This window comes from Nansenia antarctica, assembly GCF_963989245.1.
Source record: "Nansenia antarctica genome assembly, chromosome: 2".
NCBI classification, from domain to species: Eukaryota; Metazoa; Chordata; class Actinopteri; order Argentiniformes; family Microstomatidae; genus Nansenia; species Nansenia antarctica.
Genome location: NC_137675.1, coordinates 58,236,237 through 58,255,457, shown reverse-complemented (window position 1 = coordinate 58,255,457; position 19,221 = coordinate 58,236,237). Strand labels below are relative to the sequence as shown.

General features: G+C 46.5%; 2 protein-coding genes across 2 annotated transcripts; both read right to left on the bottom strand.

Annotated features, from left to right (window-relative positions):
* Positions 1-263: 263 nt before the first annotated feature.
* Positions 264-2,800, bottom strand: LOC308151992 (uncharacterized protein). The gene is made up of 2 exons (XM_080524896.1): positions 2,318-2,800; positions 264-2,113 (listed from the first exon to the last, which is right to left on the bottom strand). Exons 1-2 carry the CDS (start codon positions 2,466-2,468, stop codon positions 1,137-1,139), a joined length of 1,128 nt encoding a protein of 375 aa, XP_080381022.1. The 5' UTR covers positions 2,469-2,800; the 3' UTR covers positions 264-1,136.
* An 11,019-nt stretch (positions 2,801-13,819) lies between these two features.
* LOC308152048 (uncharacterized protein) lies at positions 13,820-16,348 on the bottom strand. The gene is made up of 2 exons (XM_080524954.1): positions 15,866-16,348; positions 13,820-15,661 (listed from the first exon to the last, which is right to left on the bottom strand). The coding sequence occupies exons 1-2, from the start codon at positions 16,014-16,016 to the stop codon at positions 14,685-14,687; spliced, it is 1,128 nt and encodes a 375-aa protein (XP_080381080.1). The 5' UTR covers positions 16,017-16,348; the 3' UTR covers positions 13,820-14,684.
* Between the last annotated feature and the right edge of the window lie 2,873 nt (positions 16,349-19,221).

The window sequence follows — 19,221 nt, the reverse complement described above, 5'->3', positions numbered from 1 at the left end:
CTGTTCAAATGTCAAATGTCAAATGTCCCTGACAAATGGCCCAAATGGCCCTGTTCCTGCCATGTTTTGCAAATAAAAAGACAAACAGAAAGAGATTGTCAGGTTGATTTATTTTCCAATGAGGAATAGGTTTAACACCCAATGTGACATATATGTATTTCAGATCTTTGCCACTAGGGGGTAGTATTTAGAAAACAATGTCAGATGTGTTCTATGTGGTCTAATAATCTGTTTTATATCCCCCATAATTTTTCTTGAAGGAGAAATGGATCCGGGTTCTTATGGGTTAAACATGATCATGTTTATTAAGACCCAGCAGAAGCCAACCAAATAAACATATGTTTATAGCCACTCTTCAGTCCTAAGCAATGGGAGGAACTAAACGAAATGATATGGGAAGGGAATTATAAAAGTTACGTTGTTTGATATCTCAGGGTATCCGCGGTGTCTTGAAAAGTATTAAAAGTTGATAAATCAATTTTGGGAAAATCAAGACCCTTAATAAGTATTAAAAAGTCTTATCACGATTTTATGAGGTCTTGAATTTTGTAGGTATTTTTCTGAATTAGACTCTGTCCAAAGAGTTTGAGTCCTAAAAACTTTGAGTAAAAGTTCGTGAATTTATTAGTTTGATTAAAAAACAAAGATGAACCGGAAATTCTGTTGTATGATAGTGGTCTAGTCTATTGCAAACTCAAACTGTTAAGTTAAAGGTCTCACTGATGTAAACGGTTACAGCTCGAAATGGCGGTGAGGTCTGGAAAAATATTGACAAGGTCTTTAAAGGTGCAAATGGTTGAAACAATAGGTCTACTAATTGTTTTGTTATACAGTTGAGAGATGGGACATGTGACCAATCTCAAACATCGATCTCTGGATGCAAAAGCTAACAAAGCCTACTACAATAATGGAGTAAAACAACCTTATATTTTGGTTTATGATAAGGTAATTATAGCTGCAGCAAGATCAACAAACAAAAAGGGGCTGCTTTTGCATAATCATTTCACAATACAAACATATAAATCGCAGTTGAGAGAATGTGGTGGAACGTTGTTTTATTTCACCAAATAATCAAGGTTACCAATCCAGACCAATTTGTAACAATCAGAATACACTATCATTTTCATAGTAATATTTTAACTCTTCAGCTGAAAATCTCCCTGCTGCTTAATCAGCATGTCAAAGTCCTTCACTGTCCTCAGAAAGAAGTCTTTGATGTGTTGGAGTTTCTGAGCAGCGATAATGCGGACCACCAGGGTCTCTCCTAGGGCCTTGGCCTCACAGGGGCGGTGCTGCACCCCATGGGACGTGTTCCTGAAGGGCTCCACCACCAGCAGGCCTGAGCCTTGGGATGGAGCTCCCTTCTGGGGCCTTGAGGCTGGTGTCTCCTGGATGTTCTTTGCCAGATAATTTCTATAAGTAAGCAACAGCTCTGTGAAGTTCTGCAGGTAGTACTGGTTTAGTTCAAGGCGGCTTTCTGATGCAGAATCCACGGCCATTAGACGGTTGCTGTGGATACGCATGTGCACGTGGAACGCGGCGCCGTTCAGCCACTGTTTCATCCCAGCCGAGCTCATGCGCCGCTGCATCAGCATGCGTTCCATGAAGTCCAGTAGCTCGTACCTCAACTTCCTGTCGTAGAGTTCTAGAACCTCCGCCATCTTGGTCTGGTTGTTGGCGACTCCGGAGACCTGCTTCAGGTACTCGCTGACGAGAGTGGCGATCTGAGAGGAGGTGTCCGCTCCAAAGATGCGCTGAATGGGGTCAAGGCGTGATACCTGCCCCTTTATCTGGTGGGCTAGGACCTCGAAGAGCAGGGAGAGAGCCAGAGCTACGATCCCCACCCCCCCGTAACTCACCTTGGTACTCCCCCCAAAGGCTGACGTCAGGTCCCGGTTGAAGGCTGTTAGCTGTTCAGATGACAGGTTCTGCTGGATGGCAGCGTATTGCTGCTCCAGAGCAGTGGTGGAGTTGAGGGAGAGCAGGGTGATGAGGGTGGGGTCCAAGGTGATGTCAGGGAGGATACCTGCTTGGCTCGCCACTTCATACAGACAGTTGACAGTCTCTGGAGTCTCTGGAGTGCAAGCATTGTTCCCCATGGTAGGACTGCTGTCTAGAACCATACAATACAATACCATACAATCATTATAATCATAAACCATACTTAATATACTAGAAAATAAATTACATTTCTTCATTAATTAAAATTAATACAATATATACAATACAGTGATGTATGATATAAAACACTACAATAGAGTATGATGTGTCCAAAAACTATATGATACAATGTAATACGATATGATGCAATACTCACAATGATACAATACACAATTCTGTGCTCCAAAGACTAACACATGGGCTCCGGGTCTGAGGGACGGTGTACTGTCCAGGACACAAACATCGTATAAGCAAACAGTGGATTGCAGGAGACACATTGATAAGAAAGACTTCATCCAATGGAACATGCTCAACGAATCAGATCATCGTCCAATGAAAAAGCAGGTCATTGTCACTAACTGATAGGGCGACAAAGAAGAGACATGGTGCATGTTTGTGTTGGGAAGGAATCTCAACAGTCTAAAAGCAGCTTCCTCTCCTCGTCTCCTCCTCCACAAACGGGGTTAAACACCCCTGTCTGTAGCCGTATAGAGGGACCGTTATTTACATCAAAAACCCCTCCATGTCTATCAGGATCTGGCCCAGCTCATGAGCGTGCGGCCGGTTCTTTGATTATCAGGCATAATAAACCTGCGTCAATAAAGGGCATTGTTACACATAACAAACACTCTTTACAGACGGCAGCCCATCCCTTTCGAAATGACCCCACCTTGGGCTGTGCCACCTCCTCGGTGTGCAGCGGCGGCTGGGGTCATACAGAAATTCAAGCTTTTTCTGTCGACTGCACCACAACAGACGGCCCAGCCGCTGTCGTTGCGTTATGCAGAATGGCTAGAAGGGGCAGGTATTCTGTCGGGCTGGCTGGACAGGACATTGAGGAGGGGATATGCACTACAGTTCATTCAGCCTCCTCCGCCCTTCAGGGGCGTGAGAGAGACTGTTTTGTCCTGCCCGATAAAAACACGTGCGCTCCAGGAGGAGATTACGAATCTCCTAACAAAGGGCGCAGTGACAATGGTTCCGAGGGACCAGTGGGACATGGGGTGGTACTCCCCGTATTTCCTTGTCCCAAAGAAATCCGGAGGCATGAGACCCATACTAGATTTAAGGGTCCTCAACGAGAGAGTGGCGAAACGCCCCTTTCGTATGTTGACGACGAGGCGCCTTCTGTCTTGTATACAGAAGGGCGACTACGGAATCAGCATAGACCTGAGGGACGCGTATTTTCATGTGCCAATCACAGAGAGGCACAGGAAATTTCTACGTTTTGCCTTCCAAGGGAAGGTTTACGAGTACACGCGCCTGCCCTTCGGGTACGCGCTTGCTCCTCGAACTTTCTCCAAATGCGTGCAGACAGCACTCGAACCACTGAGGCGAAACGGGATACGCATATTAGCATATCTCGACGACCTACTGGTCTTGGCCCAATGCCCAAATCGAGCCATTCGGGACGCAACCTCACTGGTGCAGCACCTCACTCAGCTGGGGTTAGCTGTCAACTGGACAAAGAGTGCTCCGTGGCCGGCTCAACAGTTTTCCTATCTAGGCATTCAGTTGGATACTGCCAAGATGAGGGCCAGTTTATCGGCACCACGGAGAGCGACACTGACGTCAGCTCTCCGGGTGTGTCGAGTGACAAATACAATCACCGCTCTGTCAATGATGTCCTTACTAGGACTGATGTCTGCAGCCCATGTAGTGGTCCCCTTAGGCCTATTACACATGCGCAGACTGCAGAGGTGGTTCGCACGACTGCGACTGGATCCAGTGAGACACCGTCGCAAGTTGATTGTAATACCGAGATCGGTCAAAACCGACCTGAGCTACTGGAGAGACCCGCGCGTCATCGCGCGCGGAGTCGCCATGGGCAGACCGGCATCCCACTACCCAGTCTTCACGGACGCGTCGTTGACTGGGTGGGGAGGAGTGTGGCAGGCAGGTTCGGTGGCAGGAAGATGGGGACCGTTGGAGACGCGTCACATCAACCTGCTGGAACTCGAGGCGGTGAAGTTAACGCTACTTCATTTTGCCCCGGTGTTAAAGGATCTGGACGTGTTAGTCAGATCTGACAACAGGACAACAGTAGCATACATCAATCGTCAAGGGGGAGTACGCTCAGCGTCACTTCATCGCCTAGCGACAGATGTATGTCTGTGGGCTGTCACACACCTGAGTTCGCTAAAAGCTCTCCACATTCCAGGTCTGCTCAACGAAGGAGCAGATCTGTTATCACGGGGAGGCCCGAGGGACGACGACTGGAGGTTAGCACCCTCCATTGTGTCTCTGATTTGGGCACGGTTCAGGCAAGCAGAAGTGGATCTGTTTGCGTCACGGACGAATGCGCAGTATCGCCTTTGGTTCTCCCTGCGCGAACAGGACAACCCGCCATTGGGAGTCGATGCATTCGCACACCACCCATGGCCGAGGGTCCTGTTATACGCGTTCCCACCCCTGACATCTATCCTCCCACTGTTGGCACGAGTGAGGTCAGAGAGGCTAGAGTTAATTCTTGTAGCCCCGGACCGTCCCGGAGCCCCGGGGTTTCCGGAACTGATGGAGATGTTGGTAGAGGGCCCATGGCCCATACCTCATCGACAAGATGCACTCTCTCAAGCCAGAGGCTTGGTGAGGGGGCCGCCTATGATGGGGGGCCCTCTCATGGCCTGGTTACTGAGAGGGACTTGTTAGAACGCAGGGGTCTGACAGACGCGGTCATTCAGACCATTCAGAGTGCGCGCGCGCAATCCACTGCAAAGGGATATGCGGCCCGCTGGCGAGTGTTTACACAGTGGTGTGAGGGACAGGACGTTGACCCAGTCTGCTGTCGGGTCGAAACGTTCTTGTGCTTCTTACAGTCGCTGTTTGACAAGGGATTGGCGGCGGGAACTATTAAAGTTTACGCGGCTGCCATCTCAGCTTGTCATGAGGGTTTTGCGACAACGACACTGTTCAGTCATTCGCTGGTTAAGCGTTTTTTGACTGGAGTGTGTAGGCTTAGACGCCCTCATAGGACTCTAATGCCAAAATGGGACCTGTCGATTGTGCTAGAGGCGCTGTGCGTGCCCCCATTCGAACCCATTGACACTGTGTCGTTGCGTTTATTGTCTCTCAAGACGAGTCTACTCCTCGCCTTGACTACGGCTAAGCGAGTGAGTGATTTATGCGCTCTCTCGACACGGGCAGATTGTTTGATCATATCTGATGACGAAACAAAAGCTGTGTTACGCCCTAACCCGGCTTTTATCCCTAAGGTTAATCGTGGGTTTAGGGTTCAGAGCTGTGCTCTGAGCGCCTTTTTTCCTCCTCCTCACGACGGAGAGAGGGAGAGGCGTTTACATTGTCTATGTCCGGTGCGCGCGTTGGCACATTATGTGAAGCGCACAGCAGGACTGAGATCTTCTCCCCAGCTTCTGATCTGCTACGGCGGACAGAAAGCCGGGGCACCACTCTCGAAGCAGAGGCTGTCCCATTGGATTTGCGAGGCGATTAGCCTCGCATACGAATCGAAGGGGCAGCCCGTGCCGACTGGCATTCGGGCTCATTCCACCAGGGGCATGGCCACATCAGTGGCCATTCTCAGGGGAGTGGGAGTGGAGGAGATATGTGAGGCGGCGTCTTGGTCGTCGCCATCACCTTTTGTACGGTATTACTTGAAAGATATTTCTTCCTCATCCTTTTCTCATTCTGTCCTCAGTTTTGCTGATGACTGATGTAGTGGGGAAGGCACTTGGATTACCCTGGTCATGGGGATTCTATTCAAGTGCTGTCAGGATGAATACGGATGTGCCTGGGGAGGGGACCTTCCTCCAGGACATGTTCCGTTAGATCTACAACCCTACGTGCTCACGTAAGGGCTAGATCAGTGATATTTCTTCCTCATCCTTTTCTCATTCTGTCCTCAGTTTTGCTGATGACTGATGTAGTGGGGAAGGCACTTGGATTACCCTGGTCATGGGGATTCTATTCAAGTGCTGTCAGGATGAATACGGATGTGCCTGGGGAGGGGACCCTCCTCCAGGACATGTTCCGTTAGATCTACAACCCTACGTGCTCACGTAAGGGCTAGATCAGTGGAGCAGACTCGGTGTGGGTTGGGCCAACTTTTTAAGGTTGTCTTGAACCAACATCAGTGGTCAGCTCCGGGTGCCGCTGAGATTGTTTTCGGACTAATAGTCTCAGTGGGGGTACATTTGGCCTCGCTCGCTCCGCCTAAACCAATAGGAGCAGAGCTCCCCTATGGGGCGGAGCTCCACGATATAGAACGATAGTTATGGAGATAGACTCAAGTTCTATGAGTGGAGCGGAGCCCCATTGGGCTGCTGGCCCACTTCGACTTGTTCAAACCCGGCTGTATTGTATGTTTGGGAGAATGAGGAGCGAAGGACGCCCCTTTATATAGCACCCCAGGGCGGGCGCAGGCATCGAAAAATTCAGTCATTGGCTACTTTAGGTAGCGGGGTAAACCAATAGGAGCAGAGCTCCCCTATGGGGCTCCGCTCCACTCATAGAACTGGAGTCTATCTCCATAACTATCGTACTCCGGCAAGTCTTTCCCATTCAAGTCAATTGAGTCTGGCTTAAGCAGTGGCTTCTCAAAGATATTTGTAGACTGTCTTCTCCAGTGTCTGAATCTCCAACTTCACAGGGCATTTGTAGAAGTGGGAGAGCAGTGCCTCTGTGTAGCCAATCAGGAAGTAGAATTTCTGTGGGGGCAGTTTCTGCAGCATCAGAGCACATATCACCAGCACATTACCTCGCCTCTTTATCACAAGCTCATTGGCCAGACAGTTATGGAATGTTCCGAACATGAAGCGTCGCACAGACACATCCTCTACTGTACGATCAGCTGCTCCTCCCTCCCCTTTGAGGTTACCTAAGAGAGAAAAAGATGTGAGGGTTAGCATTGACACACTGTACTACAGCAGTTAGTTTGTTCACGTTCATAACGAATAAGAGGTAACTGATAAGTTTCCAGTTGAGGCCTGAAATGAGCATAGACAGTTTTCTGCTTGATGGCTTTGTTGAATAATATCAGAATTAGAATGTGAGAGGCAGGAAGGCTGGCAGCTCACTGGTGGCCAATGTGATGTGGGTGAAGGGCCTGCTCATAGTTCAGTGGTCTGTCTCCTTTCCCCACACGAATACGGGCTGCCTTGTTCTGCAAAGACAAAATAAGGTATATCAGAAACAGGGCAGAAAGACAGGCAATGAACACAAAATGTGGTCATGCAACAACTGGCCTGCCCATGATTTGGAAAGGTTTTGTTTGAGCACAATCACTACCTTGTGTCCTCTCTTCTTCAGCGCTGGCAGAATTCTGTCCAGTATGAGGAACTTCCCAGATTATATATATATTTTTTTTTTAATAATAATAATGGAAATTAGTTTGTCCACGTGTCACCTGCCGTGTCGCCTGCCGCCTACAGTCTCTCGCTGGAGTTTAAATTTAAGTTAAGCTGGACGCTCTTAAGGACACTAACGTTTTCAGTCATCCTCCTATTTGTGAGTAACTGTTTTTTTACTGCTCCTATGGTGAGTTACTTATTTTCTATATTTTTATTGATAACGTAAAATGTGTTTTTAAGTTAAACAATTTAGGCTACTCACTGCCTTGTTTAAGAGGATTGTTATCTGACTGTAGTGTCTAGTTTGAATGTGAATGAATGAATGTGTGCAATAGCAACACAAATAAAGTTTTTTCCCCAAGGAAAAAAAAAAAAAAAACTTTAATGAACTTTAATGAAAAAAAAGGTTATCAATTAATCGATAATTGATCGTTAATTCTTGCGATTATCGAAAAAGAAATTTTGATCGTTTGCCCAGCCCTAGTCTGCACCAGCTCCTCGTCAATCTGCAGGGGGGGGGTCATACATACAGTCATCTGTAACAGGCGTCACACTGCTGCAAACACCATTGCTTCCTTGAACTCTGACCTCACACTAGCCTGGGTCCTCCGTATGGATATACATCAACACACGTGACCGTCACAAAACACCCAAGGTTAACCTGCTATCCCACAGAAATGGCAATTTAAGGCACAGGTGAGTGGGGGGATTTAACTTGAGCAGTGAGTTTACCATATCCACTCAGTTACACATACAACATTCATTAGCACCGTTGCTAAAAAAAAAATCTCATTAGCAGTCTCAGCGCTTCTGTCAGGGTAGTGATGCAGCCAGGAGTGAACCTACCTTGAGGAGGAGCTCCTTCTGCCTGCCGCTAGGGGGGGCTGCAGCACCCTCAGCACCCCCCTTCCCGCGTGCGTCCCTGCTAGCAAACAAGTTTTTCAGTTGTCAAACATGAGTTGGTAAGTTCTGTTATGTTTCAAATGTCTGCTTTGTGCAAGCCTCGCTGCAGCTGTTAGCCGACTAGCTAGCAGACTTGTGATAACTTCTTGCTATCGACGTTATTACAGTGATATTTGTCGACCATCCGTCTAACTTAGCAAATGTATGAAATGTTAACAGCTTGAAGGAAGAACCACGCAGCGTGTCCGAGTCTGAGGGAGCACAGGGTACAGCGATGGAGGAGACCGTGCCTGACACCGGTAGGGCTGTTGACATCTTTTAAAAGTTAGGAATGGGATGAAAGTGTTCGTTTTCTTCTAACGTCAGGTTTGTCTACAATACGTGTAAATCTAGCTGCAGCAGACGGAAGATGGAGTCCCTGAAGTTCTCCTCACTAAGGACATGGAGGAAGAGGAGAAGCAGTTGATGGAGGAGCGAGTGAAAAAAGAGATGAGTGTTAGTTTTCTTCTAACGTAATTTATTTTTTCTCTATTTTCAAGTCGGAGGAAAGAAGCGTGGGCGTGAGGAAGATTACAACATTGCCGATGTCAAGTCTGAAGAGGTAGGCTAACATACTTTGAAATGGGGCAAATGGGCCTAGTTAATAGTTTCATTTTGATTTAATTGTTTGCATGTTTTTGTGTTTCAGGAAATGATGTCTAAGGCCAAAATAGCTAAAGTGGAGGAAGAGGAAGAGGTAAGGAATTGTAATCACAATGTAAGGGATACATTTTATAGTTTTCAGCCTATTTTATAGCCTGAACCACCATAAAGGGATGGTTCAGCCTATATTCATGTTTAGGTGAAATATCATCGGTTCTCATAGTATCAGTTGTCCTCATAGGCCAGTAGTGGAATCCTGTATGACCTTTTCTACTGTCCTACCTAGGCCTGTAGTGTATCCTCGATATAAATATAATAGGATGAGAATGGATCAGGCTAAATAATCCTATGATGGCATCTCTGCCAGAAGACAACAAATGTAATGCTGAATTTATAAGGTCACTATTGTATTCTGTCACTGTAATAGTTTTTAGGCATATCATTAATTCAGTTCTGACTGTATTTGAATGCTCTTGCACTGCTAATTGAGTGGTTAAGATTACTTCACTTACCTTTATGAGTTTTCACAGTAATTTTGTGGAGTGTTGTTGATATCAGGGTATCCGCGGTGTCTTGAAAAGTATTAAAAGTTGATCAATCAATTTTGGGAAAATCAAGACCCTTAATAAGGGTTAGGGTTAGTGGGGTGTCCTGCTACACAAACGGGAGATGGGGATCCTGCGTTATGAGCCATTGCTGGTTCATGTGACCTGGTTTGCACAAGGTGTAGCCTACTTACAGTTCACATAAAAAGGTAAAGTATGCAGGTTCCCAGAGAGCTGATCTGCGTTGTGGTAAATGGTAATTTATTTATTGTGTTGTCTGTTTCAGAGTGAAAAGCCACGGGGCTTTGCCAGGAACCTTGACCCAGAGAGGATCATCCTCGTAACAGACAGCAGTGGTGGTGAACTGATGTTCCTGATGAAATGGTGAGTCTCACATGCACAAATGCCGACCTTGTACTTGTTGTCAAGTCACACATTCACTCGTATTGCTTTTTGTAGTCACTTTGGAACCCAACTTTGTTTGGAACCCAACTCTACATGGCAATACTTGAAATTGGGGGTGTTCATGATTAACAGTTATTAGATTACGTCTAGTGATCGCAAGGTCGGCAGATCGTTGGTTCGAACGCCGGCTGGCTACATGTCGAGGTGTCATGGGCAAGACACTGAACCCCAAATTGCTCCCAATGAGCAGGTCAGCACCTTGCATGGTAGCTTGCCACCATTGGTGTATGAATGGGTGAATGAGAGGCCATTGTAAAGTAGGGCTGCCACAAACGATTATTTTCATAGTCGACTAGTCACCGATTATTTTAACGATTAGTCGACTAATCGGATCATAAATTACAGCTTATCGCACAATTACTCAATCGCTCTTATTTAGCTATCATCTTCTAAATCAGCTTCTAAATTTAGCTTGAAGTTGTTAGTTGTTGTTGTAGGCATGTGCTAACTAAAAATAAAGACAATTAAAATGATTGTTCACTCAAAAATAGATATTTTAATGAACTTTGCAGATTTATTTCTGGCATCACATGCATGTAATGTAATGTAAAGAGTAGTAGAGAGTGCAAACTGCTGAGTAAAATGAGGTAGGCTAGGCACTAGGCAACCAAAAGAATACAAAAACAAAAATAAATACTTGTACAGAGTACAAAAGTTTTGCTTTGCTTCACTCATCTCTGGCATCAAACATACATTTTAAATGTATTGAATAGTGCTGCAAAATAAAATGAGGTAGGCACTAAGGCAACTAAAAAAGAGCAATTATCCACAAAAAGAAATGTTTGTAGAGAAAAGGTTCGTCAGCAACCATGGACAAGGGTCTCATATCCTTAACCAGCATGTTCAGGATTGATCCGGTCAGGACGGTGGCTTGCTGGGGTGTGCACGTTGGCATCTTGACAAGATAACTATCCATAGTAGAACGCGCCTTCTTAGCACTGTAACGTTAAGACAACATTTTTAGCTATTTGATAAGTATTGCTTTGATGACAACGTTACAGCACATAACGTAAAATAATGTAAGAAGGCTTTTAACGTAACGATATCGTTAGCCAATAACAAGCTAACTAGCTTACCGAGACGAGCCATCGTCTTCCTCGTCATCTGCCACAACGTGCTTCCTTTTGAGATGCTCGCGCATCATAGACGTGCTGCCATGATAAGCGAGTTCAGCTTTGCAAACTTTACATTTCACATTCTTTTTTTCAACGTTGTGGTTGAAATGCCCCCACACTTTAGACGTACGAGGACGGGAAGACATTTCTCTGTTTGTTTTTCCGGGGATGTCACGTGTGCCCCGGATGACCGACACTGCGCATGTACATCAAAGACACTGGGAGACGCTAGCCAGTGGCAGCTTCAGGGAAGAAAAACGAATGCTTATCGCTTATTTCAGCTACAAAAAAACATGCGACGACGTCGATTACCAAATATGTCGGCGACGATTTTGGTAATCGACGTCGTCGCGACTAGTCGACTAATCGTGGCAGCCCTATTGTAAAGCGCTATGGAATAAGGCGCTTTAAGTCAGTCCATTTACCATTTAGATTAACCGTTGACTAGAAATGTAACCGGTTATTCTTATTGATTGATTTGATTCATTTAGTAAAATAACATTGGCAGATGGTGGTGGGTTGATAAAACCAGAGGTGTAAGTTTGATAATTAAAAAAATTGACTTTCTGCTGGGTTTTTCCCTAACTGAAAAAGGGTCTTAAATGGGGGTCAGGGGAGAGTTATGGCTGCTAGGGGGGTTTTAGGACGGCTTTTAAGGCCCATTCCCGATTCCCTTCCCTACGGCTCGTTTTGGAGTGCTGCTCACTTTGGAGCCAAGGCCTCTGAACAGAGCCACAAGGCGTAGGTAGTGGTTGAAATCTTTCCCAATTAAATGGGACAACCCTTCAAGACCCTGATGGGTCATCAGTAGTGTCATAGAAAAACATTGACGTTAGTGATTCATTCACAATTTAAATTTTTACACTATCAATCGATCAAACACGTCAAATCAAGTCATCAAATAACAAATAACAATACTTAATTATCAGACCATGACAGAATAACAGTGCTCTGTAGGCTATCAACTGTGCTCCTACCGTGCCAGTCTGCACTGATATAGGACAACCGTGCAACAACTTCGTGGCTTTAGTTAAATTCGGGTGTCATATGCCATCAAAGGGGGGAAATACGACATGGAAATATGTCAAAATGCATGACTATCATGCCCAAATCAGCCGTAAAATATGTAACATTAGGTAGATAACGTTAGTAGACACGGAGCGCAGTTTTAGTTTAATAAGTGCAATAGCGTCATATGCCATCAAAGGGGGGAAATGCGACATGAAATGTTAAAATGCACCACTATCATGCACAAAACATGTAACGTCAGATAGATAACATTAGACACAGAGCGCAGATTTATTTTTATGGAGTTCTAAAATCCGATATGACAGGAACGCTGGAGAAACAGCCGCTGTCCATGTTATTAGTCAGCTACATGATATAACCCATCAATAATATGGCATAATAACAACTGTTCGGATTAGATTGCGTGTTTTGGTTCAAGAAGTGCCATAGCTATAGCTTCATGCCATCGAAGGGGGAAAATGCGACATGGAAAAATGGTTGTGCTTGTTATAAAGAAAAGGTCTATAATACATTGAAAGGACATTAAACTAAGATAATAATATGGTTATAATTTTTCAAATCTTTATTAACAAGTAATTACAGAGAAACTAATAACATTTGTGGTTGTCTTCCACATTGCCTAGAGCAAAATCTGATTTCTGATGATTCGCAAGGCATCCTGGGAGGTAGGGCCATGGGTCTGAATGTAGTCTTGTCATGAAAAATCTCCAAACAGAGCCATACTCTAAATGAAAACAAGAATTGGGACACCCCTACACGTGAACGTTCAAAACTGAGCCGAAGGGGTGTAATGGGATTGGCCCTAAATGGTCGATTCTGGTGGCTCGTAATGAATACTGGACATTAATCACAGACAATTTGATTGCCATTAAGTTGGCTGGTATACAGGCTATATGGTTTTACATCCTTACTATAGAATTACTAAAACTGAATCATAACCCATCCCTGCGTACTCCCTGCCTTTTGAAGTCCTCCTTACTACCGTACTTTTCATAATGCACTTCCAACTTTTGTTTACACTTATGTGAATCTGCCTTTTTATTAGGGACATTTTCAGAAATGTCTTAAATAAATACGCTTCTGTCCTTGCTAGTTTGTAAGCTTTGGGTTGCCATGGAAATGAGAGCATGACTGACATGATGGAAGTTTATCAAACTTGCTACTAAAGGTCTATAATTAGTATGAGTCCTGAGCTATTCTTTTTCTCCCTCTGCTCTACAGGAAGGGGTCAGACGAGGTTGATCTGGTTCCGGCCCGTGAGGCAAACACTCGCTGTCCTCAGGTGGTCATAGCCTTCTATGAGGAGAGGCTCACCTGGACTGAGGATGAGTCACAGTAGCACCTGACAAATGTCCCTGTTCAAATGTCCCTGTTCAAATGTCCCTGTTCAAATGTCAAATGTCAAATGTCCCTGACAAATGGCCCAAATGGCCCTGTTCCTGCCATGTTTTGCAAATAAAAAGACAAACAGAAAGAGATTGTCAGGTTGATTTATTTTCCAATGAGGAATAGGTTTAACACCCAATGTGACATATATGTATTTCAGATCTTTGCCACTAGGGGGTAGTATTTAGAAAACAATGTCAGATGTGTTCTATGTGGTCTAATAATCTGTTTTATATCCCCCATAATTTTTCTTGAAGGAGAAATGGATCCGGGTTCTTATGGGTTAAACATGATCATGTTTATTAAGACCCAGCAGAAGCCAACCAAATAAACATATGTTTATAGCCACTCTTCAGTCCTAAGCAATGGGAGGAACTAAACGAAATGATATGGGAAGGGAATTATAAAAGTTACGTTGTTTGATATCTCAGGGTATCCGCGGTGTCTTGAAAAGTATTAAAAGTTGATAAATCAATTTTGGGAAAATCAAGACCCTTAATAAGTATTAAAAAGTCTTATCACGATTTTATGAGGTCTTGAATTTTGTAGGTATTTTTCTGAATTAGACTCTGTCCAAAGAGTTTGAGTCCTAAAAACTTTGAGTAAAAGTTCGTGAATTTATTAGTTTGATTAAAAAACAAAGATGAACCGGAAATTCTGTTGTATGATAGTGGTCTAGTCTATTGCAAACTCAAACTGTTAAGTTAAAGGTCTCACTGATGTAAACGGTTACAGCTCGAAATGGCGGTGAGGTCTGGAAAAATATTGACAAGGTCTTTAAAGGTGCAAATGGTTGAAACAATAGGTCTACTAATTGTTTTGTTATACAGTTGAGAGATGGGACATGTGACCAATCTCAAACATCGATCTCTGGATGCAAAAGCTAACAAAGCCTACTACAATAATGGAGTAAAACAACCTTATATTTTGGTTTATGATAAGGTAATTATAGCTGCAGCAAGATCAACAAACAAAAAGGGGCTGCTTTTGCATAATCATTTCACAATACAAACATATAAATCGCAGTTGAGAGAATGTGGTGGAACGTTGTTTTATTTCACCAAATAATCAAGGTTACCAATCCAGACCAATTTGTAACAATCAGAATACACTATCATTTTCATAGTAATATTTTAACTCTTCAGCTGAAAATCTCCCTGCTGCTTAATCAGCATGTCAAAGTCCTTCACTGTCCTCAGAAAGAAGTCTTTGATGTGTTGGAGTTTCTGAGCAGCGATAATGCGGACCACCAGGGTCTCTCCTAGGGCCTTGGCCTCACAGGGGCGGTGCTGCACCCCATGGGACGTGTTCCTGAAGGGCTCCACCACCAGCAGGCCTGAGCCTTGGGATGGAGCTCCCTTCTGGGGCCTTGAGGCTGGTGTCTCCTGGATGTTCTTTGCCAGATAATTTCTATAAGTAAGCAACAGCTCTGTGAAGTTCTGCAGGTAGTACTGGTTTAGTTCAAGGCGGCTTTCTGATGCAGAATCCACGGCCATTAGACGGTTGCTGTGGATACGCATGTGCACGTGGAACGCGGCGCCGTTCAGCCACTGTTTCATCCCAGCCGAGCTCATGCGCCGCTGCATCAGCATGCGTTCCATGAAGTCCAGTAGCTCGTACCTCAACTTCCTGTCGTAGAGTTCTAGAACCTCCGCCATCTTGGTCTGGTTGTTGGCGACTCCGGAGACCTGCTTCAGGTACTCGCTGACGAGAGTGGCGATCTGAGAGGAGGTGTCCGCTCCAAAGATGCGCTGAATGGGGTCAAGGCGTGATACCTGCCCCTTTATCTGGTGGGCTAGGACCTCGAAGAGCAGGGAGAGAGCCAGAGCTACGATCCCCACCCCCCCGTAACTCACCTTGGTACTCCCCCCAAAGGCTGACGTCAGGTCCCGGTTGAAGGCTGTTAGCTGTTCAGATGACAGGTTCTGCTGGATGGCAGCGTATTGCTGCTCCAGAGCAGTGGTGGAGTTGAGGGAGAGCAGGGTGATGAGGGTGGGGTCCAAGGTGATGTCAGGGAGGATACCTGCTTGGCTCGCCACTTCATACAGACAGTTGACAGTCTCTGGAGTCTCTGGAGTGCAAGCATTGTTCCCCATGGTAGGACTGCTGTCTAGAACCATACAATACAATACCATACAATCATTATAATCATAAACCATACTTAATATACTAGAAAATAAATTACATTTCTTCATTAATTAAAATTAATACAATATATACAATACAGTGATGTATGATATAAAACACTACAATAGAGTATGATGTGTCCAAAAACTATATGATACAATGTAATACGATATGATGCAATACTCACAATGATACAATACACAATTCTGTGCTCCAAAGACTAACACATGGGCTCCGGGTCTGAGGGACGGTGTACTGTCCAGGACACAAACATCGTATAAGCAAACAGTGGATTGCAGGAGACACATTGATAAGAAAGACTTCATCCAATGGAACATGCTCAACGAATCAGATCATCGTCCAATGAAAAAGCAGGTCATTGTCACTAACTGATAGGGCGACAAAGAAGAGACATGGTGCATGTTTGTGTTGGGAAGGAATCTCAACAGTCTAAAAGCAGCTTCCTCTCCTCGTCTCCTCCTCCACAAACGGGGTTAAACACCCCTGTCTGTAGCCGTATAGAGGGACCGTTATTTACATCAAAAACCCCTCCATGTCTATCAGGATCTGGCCCAGCTCATGAGCGTGCGGCCGGTTCTTTGATTATCAGGCATAATAAACCTGCGTCAATAAAGGGCATTGTTACACATAACAAACACTCTTTACAGACGGCAGCCCATCCCTTTCGAAATGACCCCACCTTGGGCTGTGCCACCTCCTCGGTGTGCAGCGGCGGCTGGGGTCATACAGAAATTCAAGCTTTTTCTGTCGACTGCACCACAACAGACGGCCCAGCCGCTGTCGTTGCGTTATGCAGAATGGCTAGAAGGGGCAGGTATTCTGTCGGGCTGGCTGGACAGGACATTGAGGAGGGGATATGCACTACAGTTCATTCAGCCTCCTCCGCCCTTCAGGGGCGTGAGAGAGACTGTTTTGTCCTGCCCGATAAAAACACGTGCGCTCCAGGAGGAGATTACGAATCTCCTAACAAAGGGCGCAGTGACAATGGTTCCGAGGGACCAGTGGGACATGGGGTGGTACTCCCCGTATTTCCTTGTCCCAAAGAAATCCGGAGGCATGAGACCCATACTAGATTTAAGGGTCCTCAACGAGAGAGTGGCGAAACGCCCCTTTCGTATGTTGACGACGAGGCGCCTTCTGTCTTGTATACAGAAGGGCGACTACGGAATCAGCATAGACCTGAGGGACGCGTATTTTCATGTGCCAATCACAGAGAGGCACAGGAAATTTCTACGTTTTGCCTTCCAAGGGAAGGTTTACGAGTACACGCGCCTGCCCTTCGGGTACGCGCTTGCTCCTCGAACTTTCTCCAAATGCGTGCAGACAGCACTCGAACCACTGAGGCGAAACGGGATACGCATATTAGCATATCTCGACGACCTACTGGTCTTGGCCCAATGCCCAAATCGAGCCATTCGGGACGCAACCTCACTGGTGCAGCACCTCACTCAGCTGGGGTTAGCTGTCAACTGGACAAAGAGTGCTCCGTGGCCGGCTCAACAGTTTTCCTATCTAGGCATTCAGTTGGATACTGCCAAGATGAGGGCCAGTTTATCGGCACCACGGAGAGCGACACTGACGTCAGCTCTCCGGGTGTGTCGAGTGACAAATACAATCACCGCTCTGTCAATGATGTCCTTACTAGGACTGATGTCTGCAGCCCATGTAGTGGTCCCCTTAGGCCTATTACACATGCGCAGACTGCAGAGGTGGTTCGCACGACTGCGACTGGATCCAGTGAGACACCGTCGCAAGTTGATTGTAATACCGAGATCGGTCAAAACCGACCTGAGCTACTGGAGAGACCCGCGCGTCATCGCGCGCGGAGTCGCCATGGGCAGACCGGCATCCCACTACCCAGTCTTCACGGACGCGTCGTTGACTGGGTGGGGAGGAGTGTGGCAGGCAGGTTCGGTGGCAGGAAGATGGGGACCGTTGGAGACGCGTCACATCAACCTGCTGGAACTCGAGGCGGTGAAGTTAACGCTACTTCATTTTGCCCCGGTGTTAAAGGATCTGGACGTGTTAGTCAGATCTGACAACAGGACAACAGTAGCATACATCAATCGTCAAGGGGGAGTACGCTCAGCGTCACTTCATCGCCTAGCGACAGATGTATGTCTGTGGGCTGTCACACACCTGAGTTCGCTAAAAGCTCTCCACATTCCAGGTCTGCTCAACGAAGGAGCAGATCTGTTATCACGGGGAGGCCCGAGGGACGACGACTGGAGGTTAGCACCCTCCATTGTGTCTCTGATTTGGGCACGGTTCAGGCAAGCAGAAGTGGATCTGTTTGCGTCACGGACGAATGCGCAGTATCGCCTTTGGTTCTCCCTGCGCGAACAGGACAACCCGCCATTGGGAGTCGATGCATTCGCACACCACCCATGGCCGAGGGTCCTGTTATACGCGTTCCCACCCCTGACATCTATCCTCCCACTGTTGGCACGAGTGAGGTCAGAGAGGCTAGAGTTAATTCTTGTAGCCCCGGACCGTCCCGGAGCCCCGGGGTTTCCGGAACTGATGGAGATGTTGGTAGAGGGCCCATGGCCCATACCTCATCGACAAGATGCACTCTCTCAAGCCAGAGGCTTGGTGAGGGGGCCGCCTATGATGGGGGGCCCTCTCATGGCCTGGTTACTGAGAGGGACTTGTTAGAACGCAGGGGTCTGACAGACGCGGTCATTCAGACCATTCAGAGTGCGCGCGCGCAATCCACTGCAAAGGGATATGCGGCCCGCTGGCGAGTGTTTACACAGTGGTGTGAGGGACAGGACGTTGACCCAGTCTGCTGTCGGGTCGAAACGTTCTTGTGCTTCTTACAGTCGCTGTTTGACAAGGGATTGGCGGCGGGAACTATTAAAGTTTACGCGGCTGCCATCTCAGCTTGTCATGAGGGTTTTGCGACAACGACACTGTTCAGTCATTCGCTGGTTAAGCGTTTTTTGACTGGAGTGTGTAGGCTTAGACGCCCTCATAGGACTCTAATGCCAAAATGGGACCTGTCGATTGTGCTAGAGGCGCTGTGCGTGCCCCCATTCGAACCCATTGACACTGTGTCGTTGCGTTTATTGTCTCTCAAGACGAGTCTACTCCTCGCCTTGACTACGGCTAAGCGAGTGAGTGATTTATGCGCTCTCTCGACACGGGCAGATTGTTTGATCATATCTGATGACGAAACAAAAGCTGTGTTACGCCCTAACCCGGCTTTTATCCCTAAGGTTAATCGTGGGTTTAGGGTTCAGAGCTGTGCTCTGAGCGCCTTTTTTCCTCCTCCTCACGACGGAGAGAGGGAGAGGCGTTTACATTGTCTATGTCCGGTGCGCGCGTTGGCACATTATGTGAAGCGCACAGCAGGACTGAGATCTTCTCCCCAGCTTCTGATCTGCTACGGCGGACAGAAAGCCGGGGCACCACTCTCGAAGCAGAGGCTGTCCCATTGGATTTGCGAGGCGATTAGCCTCGCATACGAATCGAAGGGGCAGCCCGTGCCGACTGGCATTCGGGCTCATTCCACCAGGG

Bases quoted from the DNA above. Each gene is read 5' to 3' on its own strand.
- LOC308151992 (XM_080524896.1), bottom strand. From the start codon at position 2,468: ATGTTCCATTGGATGAAGTCTTTCTTATCAATGTGTCTCCTGCAATCC. The intron at 2,114-2,317 runs GTGAGTATTGCA...GTATGGTTCTAG, and splicing joins GAATTGTGTATTGTATCATT to ACAGCAGTCCTACCATGGGG.
- LOC308152048 (XM_080524954.1), bottom strand. From the start codon at position 16,016: ATGTTCCATTGGATGAAGTCTTTCTTATCAATGTGTCTCCTGCAATCC. The intron at 15,662-15,865 runs GTGAGTATTGCA...GTATGGTTCTAG, and splicing joins GAATTGTGTATTGTATCATT to ACAGCAGTCCTACCATGGGG.